At 46.7% G+C, this 16,468-nt stretch overlaps 1 protein-coding gene across 2 annotated transcripts in view; it reads right to left on the minus strand.

The window, feature by feature from the left end:
- The window catches only part of IGDCC3 (immunoglobulin superfamily DCC subclass member 3), a 95,808-nt gene that overhangs the window by 29,112 nt on the left and 50,228 nt on the right, over window positions 1-16,468 (minus strand). For both annotated transcript variants that reach the window (XM_015638868.2, XM_033517006.1), the window contains exons 3-5: window positions 9,619-9,763; window positions 6,760-6,890; window positions 2,161-2,298 (exon numbers count right to left, since the gene is read on the minus strand). In XM_015638868.2, the coding sequence (XP_015494354.1) occupies window positions 2,161-2,298; window positions 6,760-6,890; window positions 9,619-9,763 (414 nt within the window). The remainder of the gene's footprint in view (window positions 1-2,160; window positions 2,299-6,759; window positions 6,891-9,618; window positions 9,764-16,468) is intronic.

The following is a 16,468-nucleotide window of genomic DNA, read 5'->3' on the forward strand; positions in this document are numbered from 1 at the left end:
TTCAAAATTGATTGTGTGACACTCAAAAACTGGCCCAGAATTTGAATGATTTCCTTCAAGTGAAATATAGCTGCCTTTCCCACTGAAAACCAGCCAGGTTTTAGCAAAAGCCAAAGCAAGAAGTGCAAATGGTGTTTATGGCTTGCTTTTCCCTGTACCAGAAAGCTGTGAAAGCAAAATTGTTCTTTTGCTCCTTTTTGACAGAAGAAATGCCACAATGTCAAAACTGTGAGCAAAGGGGCTCAGAGAGGCTTTCCAAAAAGGCAATGTTCCCTGTGCAAAGCCCCAGAAAAACAAGCAATGCCACAGCTCTTCCTTACTTCTACAAGGCAATAAAGATGCTCACACAGAGTTGACTTTTTTTGCTTAAATAAAGCCATTCCCATTGCTAAATCAGCAGCATCTCTCTAAGACTTTGTGGCTGTGGATCTTTTTATTTCTGCAAATGGATTAAAAGTGATTTTTTTTCTAAGCTGAGTTACCTGTAGGAGGAACTTCAGGAAGAAGACTTTCATATGGAAGAAGTCAGAGATGACATACTCTGAGGACCTCCCTGTCCAGCACAAACCCCTCTCCTTCCTTGTGATCACACAGACAAGGAGAGATGAAAGCACTTCTGAAATGGCTACAAAGAGATGACAAAACCTCCAAATCATCCGAAAGCCCATGTAGTGCATCGTTGTCAGGATCACTGTCATCTTAAACAAGACCTTGTGATGCTTTGGACAGGAAACATTCCTGCTGAAGGGGAGGGAAAATAACAGGATCTGTTTCCCATTCAGTAGCTCTGATTCTGCTGCTGTGCTGCAAAGCAGAGGGGAGAGGATATTTATTTTTGGTGGAAGGCAGTGCTGAGCTCAGACCATCCAGACAAACATCACACAGTGCTATTACATCTTCATTATTGCACTGTGCTATAGAGACAAGTGTTTTCAAGAAGGTAATAAACACTTATAATTAAGGCAATTATAAAGTAGTTTATTATAGTTGAGTACTAACATAGAGCTGCCTTGTGTCCAAGAGAACCAAACCAGTGATACAGAGTATCTGGGGAATTTTTAAAACAGCATCAATCTGATGGTTATGGCTCTGGAGGCAAAAATACCAGTTAGTGGCATACACAGGCTGAATTTACAAGCCACCAGAGGATGCAAGGAGGGAAAACAGCAAAAATGTTCAACTGATATTGGATGCAAGTCCTCATTCCCTGGGCAGGCAGCTCTGGAGTGGGAAGTCACCCTGCCCATGAGCTGACCCTGACCCTTGGAGAGCCATGGGGGTGGAGTCCCACATCCAGCACAGCAACATGAGACAGAATTATCCTTGTTTGTGCTTCAGAGCCACCTTGGAGACACCGGGAGATGAGCATCCCAAAAATGATGTGACCTCAAGGACCACAAGATCTCAGGAAATCCTAACTGAACCTAACCCCACCGTGCACACAGGCAGAGTTCCAAGCTCTGGGAGATAGAACAAAATCCATCAGCTCTTCACTCAGTGCAGGTTTCTGAAGGGCAATGGAAGTGCTGCTCTGAGCAAAACAGTTTCTAAGCTATCATCACGAAGTTAGAACCTAAAATAAACCTTAGAGAAACATGGCCCTTTGTTCTTCCTCACTTGCATGATGCCATCAGACACTGTCTCTGGTTTCCATGCTGATTTAAAAACATATCACGGGCCCCAGCAGCAAGCATTTGTTTTTTCAGGGCTTCAGACACACTACCTTAAACACTCCCTCCCCCTTAAAATTGTTTTAAAACTCCCTGAACAGGCAGCAAATTTCTTTCAAGTCTGTTTTTATGTGAAAGATGTGTTTGTGTATGATTTTGCCTCTCTAGGCCAACAGTGGTGATGTTTTTGATGCAGCAGAAGAAGATGCTGTCACTTGAGAAAAGATAAAATTATCACCTTTCATGAAACATCTACAGGTTTAACCAACCCACTTCTCTAACAGCTGAAAACAGAATCTTGGCAGAGAGAAAAAACAAAGTCTAGGCATGAGGATAAAAAGCACTTCAAGCCTACAATTACCTTCTGTGGGAAGGGAGAGGGTGAATCAGTTGTTGTATAAAACAGTCAGTGGCACCTACCTATTTCCTACATGATGGCTATGGAGAGGAGGAGGAGGAGGAGGAAATCCCAGTGACCCCTAGGGCTTACCGAGGCGGCTCCAGGAGACGATGGGCCGGGGGTTGCCGGTGGCGATGCACTCCAGCACCGCTGTCTGGTGCACGGTCAGCGTCAGGTTCTCCGGGCCCACAAGAATCATGGGGTCCTTGTACACCGTGGAGTGGGAGCCTGCAATGACAGCACCATGGTCAGAAGGCTTCTGATTCCCCCTTGTTTAAAGGGAACATTGAGGGTTTCAGGCATCCTCTATAAGCACATCTCCTCTAAGTACATATCCTCTTCCATCGGGAACTAGTGACAGTGGAAGGAATAATGAGTTCAAACTGGAAGAGGGGAAATTTAGGTTAGATGTTTGGAAGAGATAAAGGAAGTCCCCTGTTAGGGTGGTGAGGCCCTGGCACAGGTTGCCCAGAGAAGTTGTGGATTCCATCCCTGGAAGTGTGTAAGACCAGGCTGGACAGGACTCAGAGCAACCTGCTGTAGTGGAAGGTGCCGCTGTCCATGACAGGGGGTGGAATGAGATGATCTTTAAGGGTCCTTCCAACCCAAACCATTCCCGGTTTCTAAATTTAGTGGCTCGTGTAACCCTCAATAAATCTGAGATGTACATGAAACAAAAGAAGCACAGTGTTTGTGTGACAGTCACACTGGACATGTTTTAAGCATGCATTGATTATTCCTGGGGAAAACCCCTGAACCAATGATCCAGCCACAAACAGCCCTGTTAACATTTGGATATCAGCAGCATAAAGAGGGAACTGCACTGTGAACTGCAAAAAGATTTGCATGGTATATAAGGAAAACACAACATGCAAAACAGCAAGAATGCAAATAAATGAAGGAGTTGTTTTATCTTTCAGCATTTCAGGCCATAAAGTAATCCACAGAGACCACAATGCCTAACTCTGTCTCTGTGAGCATCCTCTCTTGCTGCTGGTGACACTTACTCAAAAAGACCTGTCCTGGGGCAAGGAGTGATGGAGGCAACAGCCCCCGACTCCTGCTGAGGAGCTTTCTGAGAGGAAACTCCTATGATGACTGCACCCCACATTTTCCTTCCATTTTCCTTCAGGGAAAGGATGCATCCCATTGCACTGATAAAACTGTGACACATTTGCTGCTCATGATACGATTACTAACTAATCCTTTATTTGCACTATAGTAGCACCAAGTGGCAGCAACTAAGAATAAAACCCATCGTGCAAGATGGATGTACAGACCCATAATAGAACAAAATCCTAGCACAAGGACCCTGGACACCAGACAGGCACAAGAAAGGCAAAAGAAAACACATTTCACTAGACAGAACAATAGTATGGGACAAAAACATCACCCTGTGTTATGTATACCACAGCTGAACCCACATCTCTTGAGACCCTAAAAAGTGCCTTATCCCTGGGCTGAATGTCCCTGCAGCCTTTAGTCCCATTTGGAAGCAGAAGAGGAAACCCAAGAGATATTCTCATTTCTCCATCAGTAAACAGGAACACTGAAAATCTCTGCATTAGTCTTTCTCCCCGTCTCTGATGAGAGCTGGGTTATGCTCCAGAAATGCTGAGGTCAAAGCAGTGTTTAAGGAATTCCATCAATCTTACAGCTGCTGGCAAAAAAAGCTCTGTACACCTGCAAAGAGAAATACTTGGGCTGGTCTTCTGCCCCTGAGCAGGAGTGGGGCACAGGGAGGGCTGGGGAGCACAGCCCTGGCTGGGCTTTGCCACAGGGACCAACCCACACTCACTCCTGTACATGGACTTCCCAATGCTCAAAAGGCTCATTACAGAGAAGTGATCCACCAAAATCTATCCACAGGGGCTTTTCTCCAAGAAAAACAATTTCTTTCTGCACTTTTGAGTGTTACCCTTCCACAGCAGCTCAGAGGCTGGAATCAGGGCATAGCAGGGGGATTCCACAGTGGTCCAAGGGCAAGCACAGATCAGAGCAGCTCGTTTGTTAATTGTTCCTACGGGGGCTAAGCAGGGAGCGATAAAGTGACTCCGAGCTTGTGTGTAAATGGGCAAAATCCAAGAAAAATCACCGTGTCAGTGTGACTTAAGAGCTGACTTTCTCACTAAATGCATTTCACTGCAAGCCATAAAATGCAGATTTTTTGATGAGAGCCAGAATGCACAATAAATTCATATGACCGGCTGTTTAACCCCAAGAGATCTGAAAAACAATACCTTCTCCTCAGTACCTCGGAGTGCCTTTAAAACCATGTAGATTTATTGTTCTGAATCACAATGCTAAATGTTCATGCTTAGAATAATACGGTATTATCAGCGTATTATATAGCGATTTCAATATTTCAAAACACTAAGAAATGAAATGAATTGTCCAAGGTCACCCAAGAATATCAGCAAAAGGGAGCCAAGCTCAAAGCAGAATTTATGAAACACACTAGTTTGACAATAAAAGATTTTAAAATCACATTATTTGATTTCTACTCTGAGTCCTAAGTAGACATTCAGGTTTTTGAGTGTGGATTCAGCTCCCTCAGTTTGGGCAAATGCTGTCCAACTCTGGAAGTGGCATTTCCACCACTGCTTACCTTCTCCTGCAAAGGCCATGGAACGGCCCCATAGCTTTGCTGCTGAGCCCACTGCCCACAGCAGTACCAGCTCCAGGGTCAGCAAGGGACTGGGACACAGCAGTCAGATGCCAGCGTCACACAGAGACCAACCATGTCCCAACATTAAGGAGGAAGTTTCCTTCTTCAACCAGACCAGCCCTTTGATGCAGGGTCAGGAAGGAAGGAGTGATGAAATGAGGGACTCGTGGCAGGTGAGTGCTGCTGGAGCTCAGCAGGGTTCAGGGCAGCACAGGGATTTATTCTGTAAGGGGAAAAGGCTCTAATGATGCCTGTGGTCCCCAGGGACCCTGCCAGCAGCAGTCACAGTGAGGATGGGGAGATCCCCAGCACTGCCAGCAGTGACAGGCACTCCAGCAGGGACAGGAGCATCGCCTGCCAGATCTTGATCAAAAGGACAGCAGCAGAGAGAGCTGCAGCTCGCACTGGAAAGGTGTCAGTGCAGAGAGGCAGGCAGCCCCCTCGGGAGCAGCTCTGCTGAGCAGGCACTTGAAAATAATCAATCAGCAGGACTGGAAGACATCTCTGTGCTGCTCATTGCCAGCAGCCACGGAGAGGAGGGAGAGCACTGCAAGCAGGCTCCTTCACCTGCCACAGGCAGCCACCCTCCTCCTCCTCCTCCTCTCCTGCTGGGCTGCGGCAGTGCCCTGCCAGGCACAGGGCTCCAGAGCCCGTTCTCACCCTCTCCCTCCTCCCTCCCCAGCTCGGGCTTGGACTGGAGACCTCAGGGAGGCAGACCTGGTGCTTCTCTGTTGGTGAAGCAATGGCTGAAGCTGCTGTCCTGCAGGGAAAAGTGATCATGAAGAGCAGAGAGACCATTCCCTTCACCGTGACACAAGAGGGAGGCGATACAAAAGATTTGCAAGAATTCTGCTTACCCCATTGTGCCTAATGCCATGTGCACTCACAGTAGATACTCCCAGTATTTACTGACACAACACCCACACCAGCAAAGCAATGCCCTGTGACTTATTACAGCCTCTGCTACCGTGCCAAAGCCCAGGGTTCACATGCTAACACATACCTGCTGTCCTGATCTAACAGATATTTGTATGTTCTTAGCAAACACCACAGAGCATAAACCTTTTCCAGAGAGGTTTAACCCAGTGCAATGAGTTTTCCATGCAAATGACCAGTTACAGCAGTGCAGACACTGAAGTATGGTCTACACCCTTCATCAGACACACATGGTGCCCGTATTCACCATCCAACTGCTTTAAGGAGGAGAAAAAAACCACAAATGTTTCACAGACAGGAAACCTGGAAAATATCCATCTGCAATGAGGGATGGTCAGATGAGAAAAACTGGAGCTTTCTGCCCTGCAAGAAATAATAGCTCAGGCCAGTAAACTGACACAAAGAACTTCACCACATAGATAATTTACTGTTCTTTTCTTCTCTCCATGTGGCTACTGTTTGCATAGATCAAGCTAACAGATAAGTAACAGGCACCCAAAGCTGGTCTTTCAGAACCAGTTAACCTGCTTTCATTCCCCATCAGAGTTGATATACACAGCATCACTCTTCCCTTGGTTTCACCCTATTTCACACGTGCTGCTTCTTTACAGTCAGCAGAGGCTAATCTGACACTTGGTACAGGTGTTAAGTCTCTGCTCCAGAACAACTGGCCAGGCAGTGATTTGGAGGGTGATGGGAAGCTGGAAGATGTCTGTATGCTGGAAACTCTCTAGGTCCTGGGTAGCAGCAATTACATGTATATGATGGGCAGGAGGATCACAGCTCAGGGGAAAGACCTTTGGCTGCGTGTAAGAAAACTCAGAAACACCCACTCAGCCATCCCTGAGCAGACTTCCCTTGTCTGTTATCTCCAAAGATGCAATCTCCATTTCCACAGGGAATCTGGGATGTCCTGCACCAGAGGGGATTTTAACAAATAACAATGCAGAACAAGGGAGGTGTTATGGCTGGACAGAGGAATGCCTCTCAGTGTGTTAGCCTGAAGCTCTCTTAAACTGTCCTGGTCCAGAACAGCAGTGGGAGGAAGGCAGGAAGGCAGGCAGGACAGCGTAGCTGGCACTAACCTGACACGGTGAGTCGGGCCTCCCGGCTGAACTTCACGTTAGCAATATTGGTGGCAACGCAGTGAAATATCCCACTGTCCTCTGCCCTTAGTCCCGTTATCTGGAGAACCCCCTTGGGAAGCAGCGTGTACCTGTGGGAGGAGAAAACAGAATCAAAAGCTTGCAAAGCAGGACACGATGTGACAGCAGCCTGCACACCCACCCAGGAGAGGCAGGCTGGCTCCCTGCATCTCAGTGCAGAGGTGCCAATACCACCAAGATGTCAACAGCCCTTTAGGCTGAGCCCACACCTGCTGCTGCATCGGTTTTTACTTGTTTTGGAGACCTGAGCTTCTGGTCGTCTTTTACAGGGTGGTAAAAGAAAATAATTTATCTCCTGATGCATCCTTGAGAAATGATTTTTGTTGGAAGGCTACAAAATAGATGCTTTCTATTTAACCTGTGGAAAAGCTCTGGCAGTGCATTTGCATGTGAAGACAGCTGACATTGGAATTATCATGACATGGGAATTATCACTTATCAGCTGAAGCACAATGACCATGCACAGCCATCAGAAACCTGCGCTCCACACTCCCCATTCCAGGTCCAGGACTCAAACCCATATGACCTTAAAACCTCAGATGCATGAAAATATATGTTTAAAATAAATATTGAGCAGGCAAATGTAAACACCAATAAATATTTTGTATCTTTAAAAGACAGGCACATTTAAATCATGCGTGCATACACACATATATGTACACATACATTACAGGTTGCTTGGCAACCACTTGTTTAAATTGGCTGGTAGTAAGTCATTACACTGTGATGAGTTAATAATCCATTTCCGTCCGGAAGATGAAGAGTATCTTTCTCCATATCAGCATATGGTTAAGTGCCTATAACCTGCTCCCTGCGCCGGGTTCCAAACGTGCGGCTCTGTGTCGGTGGCAGCATGACAGCAATCAGTTTTACACGGCCCCAAGTTGATTGCAATCTCTCTGGGACTTTAAAATGCCCGTTGTTTTGGATGAATTATACTACAAGAAGCCTTCATTTTTGTTAACAATCTGCCCACAGCATTAGAAGATTCAATTCCAAAGCTATTATTCTGCCTTCAAAGCCTCCAAGTGCAAGACTCGGCATACAAATTTATATACACTTTATACACAGAAATGCACCAAGCGTGATTAATGCAGAAATCCAATTCAGTTAGAGAAGCAACTCTCATCACCCAGGCTCTGGTGTCAGAGATTAATCTACTGAGCTGACAATAAAAAACTTCCCCAGTAACTTTACTTCTACAAAAAGCCAAATCTCTTCAAAATCAGGACATGAATGTAGGGAAACTGTTCCTAGGCCATACCCTTCAGGGCTTGGGCAAACTCCCTTCCCCCAGAGGAGAAGCAGCAGGAACAAGCCCAGCTTGGACCTTTCTGGGTTGGAGAAAAGTCTCGGCTTCTCACTCTTGAAGCTCCTCATTCTTGGAGCTCCTCAGCCCTGGGGTTCCCCAGTCTTGGAGAAAAGAAGTCCTGGTCACATTTAAATCTCTGCCACATTTCTGACCATCTCCACAATTGTGTCCCTGGGCTCAATGGAAAGGATCAATGACACATGAAGGACTCCAGAGGAACTTCACCGGTCCTGCAGCATCTCACTGGGATGCCACAAAGGCATCCAGCACAGTTCTCCACCCCTTACTTCTGCTGATGCCACCTCAGATCAGTGGCTCTGCTCTACCATGTCCCCAGTTCAGCACCTGTATGAGTAAGAAGCCTTCAGAGGAGATCAACTTTAACAAATCAACGCTGCGCTGGGCTAAAAAAAGCTCAGCTGAAAAATGCAAGGAAAAATAAAACCTGACAGTTGCAGTTTTCTACAGCAGATTTGAGCCTCTTGGGTCCTTCTACTGTAAGTTCACTGCCACTCTGAGAAGGTCAGGCATTGTTCCAGCCCTCATGTTTTCTCCTGCCTCCAAAGAACCCAACCACAGAACTGACATTTTTAAGAATAAGGGCTCTCAGGAAAATATTTACAGCTTCCTGGTTTCGCCTATTCCCAAGGCAGGGACGTCAATCCATGCTCGAGGTGTGCTGTGAGCGATTGTCTCCCACCGCTGGTTGTGCAGCTCCTGAGCTGCAGCTGGGGCTGCCAGCACCAGGCACGCGTTTCCTGCCACCTGTCCCGCGCCGCGCGAGGATCAAACCGTGATGAGGGATGTTTCCGACGCGAAGGGAGCAGCCTGTCAAACACAGGAAGCAGCGACGTGCCGCTCCAGGTCTCGGCTGGAAAGGGAGGCAGCTGGAGTTTCTCTTTAGGAGGTTGTTTGGGAAATGGCAGCTCAGGGTGCTGTGGGAAGCACTCTGCAGAGCTCCCCAGTCGTGACACATGAGGGAGTCCACCTGGGAATAGCAGCCACAGGGTAATTCAGCACATGCAAGAGTCCAGGACCCGTATGCAAGCTCCTAAATCATGGACCTGTCTCAGAAAGAGTTACACAAAATGGAGCCACGGAGGGATGAAGGATGCCAAAGCTTCCCAGCTCTTTGAGGCTTGCTGGGCAGGTCTCCATGCTGGAAAATAAACCTGGAGCAGGGTTGATCAGAGACAGTCAGTGCAAGCTCTTCAACATCAGCTAATAGCTTTATCTACCTCTCCTGGGAAATGCCAGTAGTCCCACAAAGTGTTTGGTCAAAAGAAGAACCAAGCCAGAAAAGCCATAACACACTAAACAGAAGAGTCTTTCATGGTGGAAACACTGGCCAAGACCCTTAGCCCAGGTTAATTGTGTCCAAGCACAACTGTGAAAGCAACAGAAATTCTGGCCATCTTTTCCCACCTGGAGAAAGGTCAGAAGCACAAGGCTTGGACATGTCCTACCTTTCATTGTCTGTGTTGACTGGCATGCTGTTCTTATGCCATAGGATGACTGGCTCAGGCAATCCATGGATCTGGCACTGGAATCTCGCTACACCACCTTCCTCCACCACTGCATTCTGAGGGTGGATGTGGAAGTCAGACATTGCTGGAAGACAAAAAGAAAGACAAAATTATTCGCATGTGAAGAAAGATCCAACAACTGGAAGATGTCAGCAGCTTCACATGACCTAGAAACATGGCCTCATTTCCCACAGAATGCAAATAAGACTGTAAAGTAATGTAAGAGCAGAAGGCCAGCTTGCTTGCAGCCTAACCTAATTCTGCATGGAAGAATAAGACTAGTGGGAAGCTCTTGGTATCCCACATGCTTCTGCACATTGAACTGATTGGCTCAACCAGAACAGACGACTTTGTTCCAAGGCCCTCGTGGTCCTCAGCAAGGTCTGCCAGGGCAGCAAGAAACACAGACACTGCACTGGCACTTATCAGAGGTCATTCTCAATAGCTTGAGCAGTCTTTGGATCCTAGTCCACATCAAAAGACAGCTGGATTCTTTCTGTTGCCATCAATGCCTTACCTGTTGTAAATATCCTTCTGATACGTACAGCTTGACTCCTAAACTCATGTTATTTAAATACCTCAAGCAGAAGAATGCCAAAATACCCTAGTGAAACATACAGCCCTTGACTTCCACCTCTGTTTGCAGGTGCTCCTGCTCATTGCATACTCTGCCTTCCAGCACTGCAGCAGGAACAGCCATATCCCCAGGTTGGGGAGCAAAAGGATTCAGCCAGAAGAAAGAACAGTTGCCAAGAGCTCAGGAAAGCGAGGCTTTTGGGGCTGGGACCACCCAACAGCAAATGATGAACCCCAGCATGCCCACGCAGGGTGAATACAGACCAGCCTGTTCCAGCAAGCCACAGCTGTAACCACCATGCGGAAACACTGGCACGCTGCTAGAGCTACATAAATAATACCGTAATTATTACTATTAATTAATTGGAAGGTGCTGCCTGTTGACTCTGCAATAAACATATTCAAAGCTAATAAACATCCCAGTGGTTATTGAGCTCATGATTCATTTAAAGTGCTGCATCCACAGGAAGGTCTCTCACATTACCATACAAAACAAACTCCAAGAGAACCCCCTGCTCCGCTGCCCCAGCCTGATGACATCCCTCTCCCCAGCAAGAAAACCTCGTCCCCTTTTACATGCATCAAGTGCAATGACTGTGGGTCTGCTAAGGAACAAGCTGCCTATGTGTCAGGGCAGCTTAATCATTCATCTGCAAACTGCAGTTGGGCTCAGGCAGATGGGAGATGGCCATTAGCAATCATACATTAAATATGTGTTGCATTAACCTGCGCTGCTCCCTCAACCACCGCTCTCAACCCGCTGATGGCAGATTTGTTAAGCTGATGGAGTAGCACGGAGCAAAGCCCCAGCCCCACACAGTTGTAGGATTGGGAAGGTTTTGTAGGTATGAGGGTGGGATGGGTAGCTAGCCCCACGTCAGGAGCCGGACCAGAGAGTGGATGCACAATGTTCCAGCCAGATGGGGACACACCGGCACAAGGTGAAAGATCACAGAAAATTGTATTTCTCTTTCACAAGATAAAAGCCAATGCAATTATCCTCTCTGGTATAGGATGGAGCCCAATGGTGCAATGGCAATTTACCCAATTCATATAGATTTAGCCTTGAAATGAGACTAATCATGGCCAGAGCATTCAGACATGGAAAGCAGCCCAAAGGCTGCTAGGAAGTCTCCCACACCAGGTGATGGCCCTTCCAAGGGCAAGGGATGCTTCAAAAGATGGGGGATCCATGGGTGCCTGCAGCAGGAGAGCTGGATCCCTTGGGGATCCACGGGAGCCTGCAGATCATTTCAAGGCTGGAGACCCAGACCAGGGTGAGTGTTTTTGCAAAGCCAAAGCTTATAGACCCTCACCAAGGAAGGAATCCAAGAACTACTGAGAATGACACAAAGCTCTCTAAGAATTTTTTTTTTTAAAAGCAGGGGTTCAGATGCCTACAGGAAAATTCCTTTCAAATGTGCAGATGCTCAGCAGTGAGGTTTTTTGGTGGCTGACAGGGTTGATAAAAGAGGGAGGTGTGAATGAGAACAGCCCCAGCACAGACTCTGCTCTGCTGGCTACAGAATTCATCGCCATTCCTTTATTTCAATAATATCACCTCTTATAGGTAAAACTGCAGCAATAACCTCTACTCTTAAAGACACCAGTATTAATATTTATCATGAATAAAACATGGAAAGTTATAAATAATTCAGTTATGAGGATGTTAAGTAAAATATTACTCTTCAACGACACTATAATGTGGCTTTGAAGCACAGTTTTATGTTAAATGCCTAGGAAACACTATGACCCTTGCCAAGACCAGCTGGTTTGCAGAAGATGCATTAAAAATTCATGCACTGAGCTACAAAATGCTATTTTTAAAACAGGTTTACGAGTTTATTTACAGTTGCAGAGACAAAAGACTTTAGGAGCATCTCCTGTAAAACAGCAACAAAACTTCAATGTGAGTGATTACTGGGTTTTCAGCCTGGGAATAAATCACCAGGGAAAAGGAGAGGACAGGGACAGGAGCCCAACTGCTTCACAGGGCATTGCATGGAGGGGATAAATCTCTGCTGACCCATGTGAGGTTTTCATATACGTCCCAACTGACTGTAACAAACTGATGCAGCAGAGTGCTTGCTCCTGTTTGTCACTTGTCTTCCCATGGCAAGCAGCAGGACCCTGTTACCAGCCGGGTGCTTTTGTTCCAGCTGCCAAGGAGAAGAGCTGCACGTCAGCCCGGGTGGGGTTGGCCAGCAGCCAGGGAGCTGTAGCTCATTTCTATGCTAATGGCCATAATAATTTTAAAAATAAATACATGCAATCACAATATTCACCCGCGAGCTCCTAAGAGGGGAGGCACTCACTAATCTAACTGCCAGTGGTCTCTGCCATCCAGCAATGCAGCATCCATGTGCCAATGGAGGGGCTGGTGCTGCCCCAGGCCTTTTTTACCATCATCAGGAGGAGTGAGTGCCACCCTGTTCCCATTAAACTTCCCTCTGCCATCTCATTGTGTCATCAAGCCATAAAAATAACATAAATCACATGCACACTCATTGCTCCACATTAATGCTCCAAGCTGTGATGTTTCAGTGCTTCTGTTATCATCTCATCTGGATTTTGGCTGTGGTGCACAGCAACTGCCACAAGGCAGGGAAAGACAAAATTAGGGCTCACAGGAGACAGGGAATGGTCCTGGCAGCCCATTGACACTGCAGGCATGGAAGAGCCTCCTCCAAAAGATGCTGGCCCAAGCTAGATTCAGATTGAATATTGACTGTCTACAGGCACATGGACACACAGAGCAGAGGAGTTTCTCTCCCTCACCTGTGTTATATAACCAAGGACCTCAGCTAGGATGATGCTGAATCACAGGCAAGACACTTCCATAAAGAAACCCTGATGCTTGGGATTGCCCACCACTTAACCCCCACTGGGATGCAGTCCCTGAAGGCATGTCCTATGGACACAGGTGAGCAGCAACTCTTATCCTCATCCATATTCATGGAGGATTCATTCTGGGGTCTCCACTAATCAAATCACAAACACTTTCTCCATCCCAACAGGCCTGGTGGAAAGGCCAATGGAATAAAAATGAAAATAGCTATCGAGTGAAATTTTCTCTACTCCATAAAAAACTAAATTGAAACCATTAGTGGCCAATCCTTTTTGCTCAGTGCAGCATTAGTGCTAAGCCAGAGATTGACCTAGATTTGATACAGAAAAAGAAAACACTAACTTGGTATGTCAAAGCAAATCCCAGGCCTTTAAAGTCATTAAAACACAAACATTTTACAGGCACAAGGAGAGGAGGAAGACTTGAAAGGTTCAGTGCCAAACATGGTGTTAGGAGAGCATTCGGGAAGGCCAGCTAGTTCTGCAATCAAATTGCCTCTTGATTTCCAGTTACTTACAGGGAAACAGAGACCCAAGCTGGCTCTGACACAAGACGATGCTGGGGAGGAGTGAGCACCCACACCACTATGCATGCCATGCAGTCCACAAATAGCAGCCCACAAGTGAAGATCCTTCCCTCCACATTTCTGCCACCAACCTGTTAAATTCAGACCTTTTCCAATGGAGGCATGTGGTTAAAATGCCTCACAGCTAACACTGAGGAACAAGAGTTTTACGGGGATGTCCCCCAGTACCTGGACTTACAGATGCTCCTAGCGAGGAGGGAGGACTTCATTACCTCAGTTACAACTGACGAAGGTGAAATCTGGGAGGCAAATTATTTGCCCAGGGCAGAGAACAAGCCATGGGCAAGCTGATCCCTTCCAAGACCGGCTCTGTTCCAATGACAGTGAGCTGCTGATTTTTATACTGAATTTCTCTACTTACTAATAAAATTGAATTCCTCTTTAGGTCAGCAGAAGCCAGGGTTGTTTTTAAAACACAATGAACACCATGCCAATTAATGCCAAACCTGAACCACTCTCAAATCAGGCTGAGAGCTCCAGCAGAACCAACTTTCAATATCTACAAGATTCATGCAGCACCCAACTCCTTTTCCTGAAAGCTACCAGTGCCAAGGCAAGCAGAGGGATTAAATTTTCAATTCCCTCTTGGCTTATGAGACGTTCACCACTAAGTCAGCAACCTGCCAGGGAAGATTCTCAAAGCAGTCAGTCAGTCAGTCTGCAGAAGTCAAAGGCTCTGCAGACTCAGGTCCCTTACTTGTCCTCTCCACACTCTGGAAATGGAGGATTTGCCAATGAGAAGGAGCTGGCACAAAAGACGGGGGGCGTGTGGACATCACAAATCCCATCCTCTCTTCCCCCACCTTCAAACAGCAGTGCCTGCCCAAGCCTTTAAGAAAAAGACACTGTATCTTCTTTCTATATGTTTTTTTTTTAAAGATGCATTTTTATAAAGCTAAAAAACAAACCCATGGCAGGCCAGCCCGGTGGCTACTCCAGCTGCAGAGCAGCCTCTGTGCCTGTGAGCCGGCCCTGCGTGTCTAATGATGCTATTGTGCGAGGTTGTTGCTGAACTGCCATGAGCCCAATTTTGAATGCAAGTTGCTTTGTGCATAGTGAAGCGTGAACAACAGCGCCGCCCATTTATCTATTTAATTCTCCAGGAGTAGCAGGAGCGGGGCCCTTCGCTCACATCTAAAGGGAAGAAAAATCGCCTTTCTCTCAGCTTTGGAAAGGGAGGGAAATATTAAAGAGCAGCCGTGCCTCTCCCATCACTGAGGAAAATCCTCTCTGCTCCTGTCCACTAATCATAGCGGGGAAAATCCCAAATCTCTACTGTCCATGCTGAGCCTCAGATCTCAAAAGAATATGGGCTGCAAGACTCAGGAGAGTTTGAAGCAAGGAGGACATGTTAGAGGAACATAGTTCATTTAAGAGGAACCAAAATATCTGGTGAGATAAAAGAAGGAGGATTACCCACCTCGGTCTATGCAGAGGTACAGGGAAATGGTCAGCCCTGAACACATTTTATTTGGAATATCTGCCAACAAGTGTTTATTCCTCTTTTGCTTTGGCGGATGTTTTCTTCCCCTGGAGCTAACAGGATGGCTCAGAGCACGCATGGAGGATGGTCCAGACTGTTCTCTCTGCATTTTGCATCCTCATGGCTCTTGTTTTCAACCACAATCAAAGCTGACTGGAAGAATTTAAAATAGGCTGAGAAGACAGCAAATCATACAGATTTCTCTGGTTGAGGAACAAAGTCTCTACTAGGCCTGCTTTTTTTTCTCCTGTCCCAGGCTCCTGGGACAGGGATGAAAGGGAGACAACAGAGATAATGCCTCACGGTGGGACACAGCAGCTGCCCATGGGAGGGAATATGCAACAGATATTTCACAAGAGGAGTAGGGGGAAAATCTACTACCTCATGACTCAAGGCAACCTGGAGGCAAATTTTTGTCTGGTTTGGAACTGCGCCTTCTCAACTTTTTGCATAACACATGAAATGACTGTGAGCCAAATCCAGCTGAGGTCACCTCCCTGCTGCATCGCAATGAACAGCCCTGATGGACGCTACTGACCCATGATTTATTGTTGGGTTTACTGCTTTCAGAAGCAGAAAAAAGCACAGAGCCCTGTAGGGGCTGATTCCACATAGGAATGATAAATATCCCGTGAAAGTAATGAACACATCCTCACTGCATGCAGAGCAGGGGTCAGAGGGAACATCCTCAGGAGCCCCTGGTTGCTCTACCTGCCCTGCAAGAGTGAAGGACAGGCTGTGAGGAGGATGATGGGTTCTTTCTGAAAAGGTCCCTGTAGGATGGCACCTGGAAACCCTTTGAATGCCTGTACTGCAGCTCCACTGCTCTTCCTGGGGCTTGACTGAATGTGCTGCTCATCCCTAGGACACCCAGCCTCTCCTGCACAATCACAGGGGTCTCCAAACCCATATTCCAGTCTTAGAGAACATTTAGTATACTCACAGTATTTATTATAGCTCACGTATTGGAAAATTAACTATACCACCATCAGTTGTTGATGTAGGAGTACTCCCCTGTGAGCACGAAAGATTTTTGACTGGATAAATGCAGCCACTGTACCACATATGGAAATGAACAGGGGCCCTATGGCCCAAGTACTGTTTTATACTACAGTATCTCAAAATTTCTATAAAACTCACATAATGCTGCACCTCTGAAGCGAGACTGTCCCCACACTGTCCCAGTACAGCATGTGAGGGAGCATCCCCAATATTCAACAGCCCACCACCCCTGTTTGTCTTAACTTAAGGGAGCAGAGAGCACCCGGGGAGCTGCCAATGCCTGAGGAAACCCTTG

The sequence above is a fragment of the Parus major genome, chromosome 10, assembly GCF_001522545.3.
Source record: "Parus major isolate Abel chromosome 10, Parus_major1.1, whole genome shotgun sequence".
Lineage (NCBI taxonomy): Eukaryota > Metazoa > Chordata > Aves > Passeriformes > Paridae > Parus > Parus major.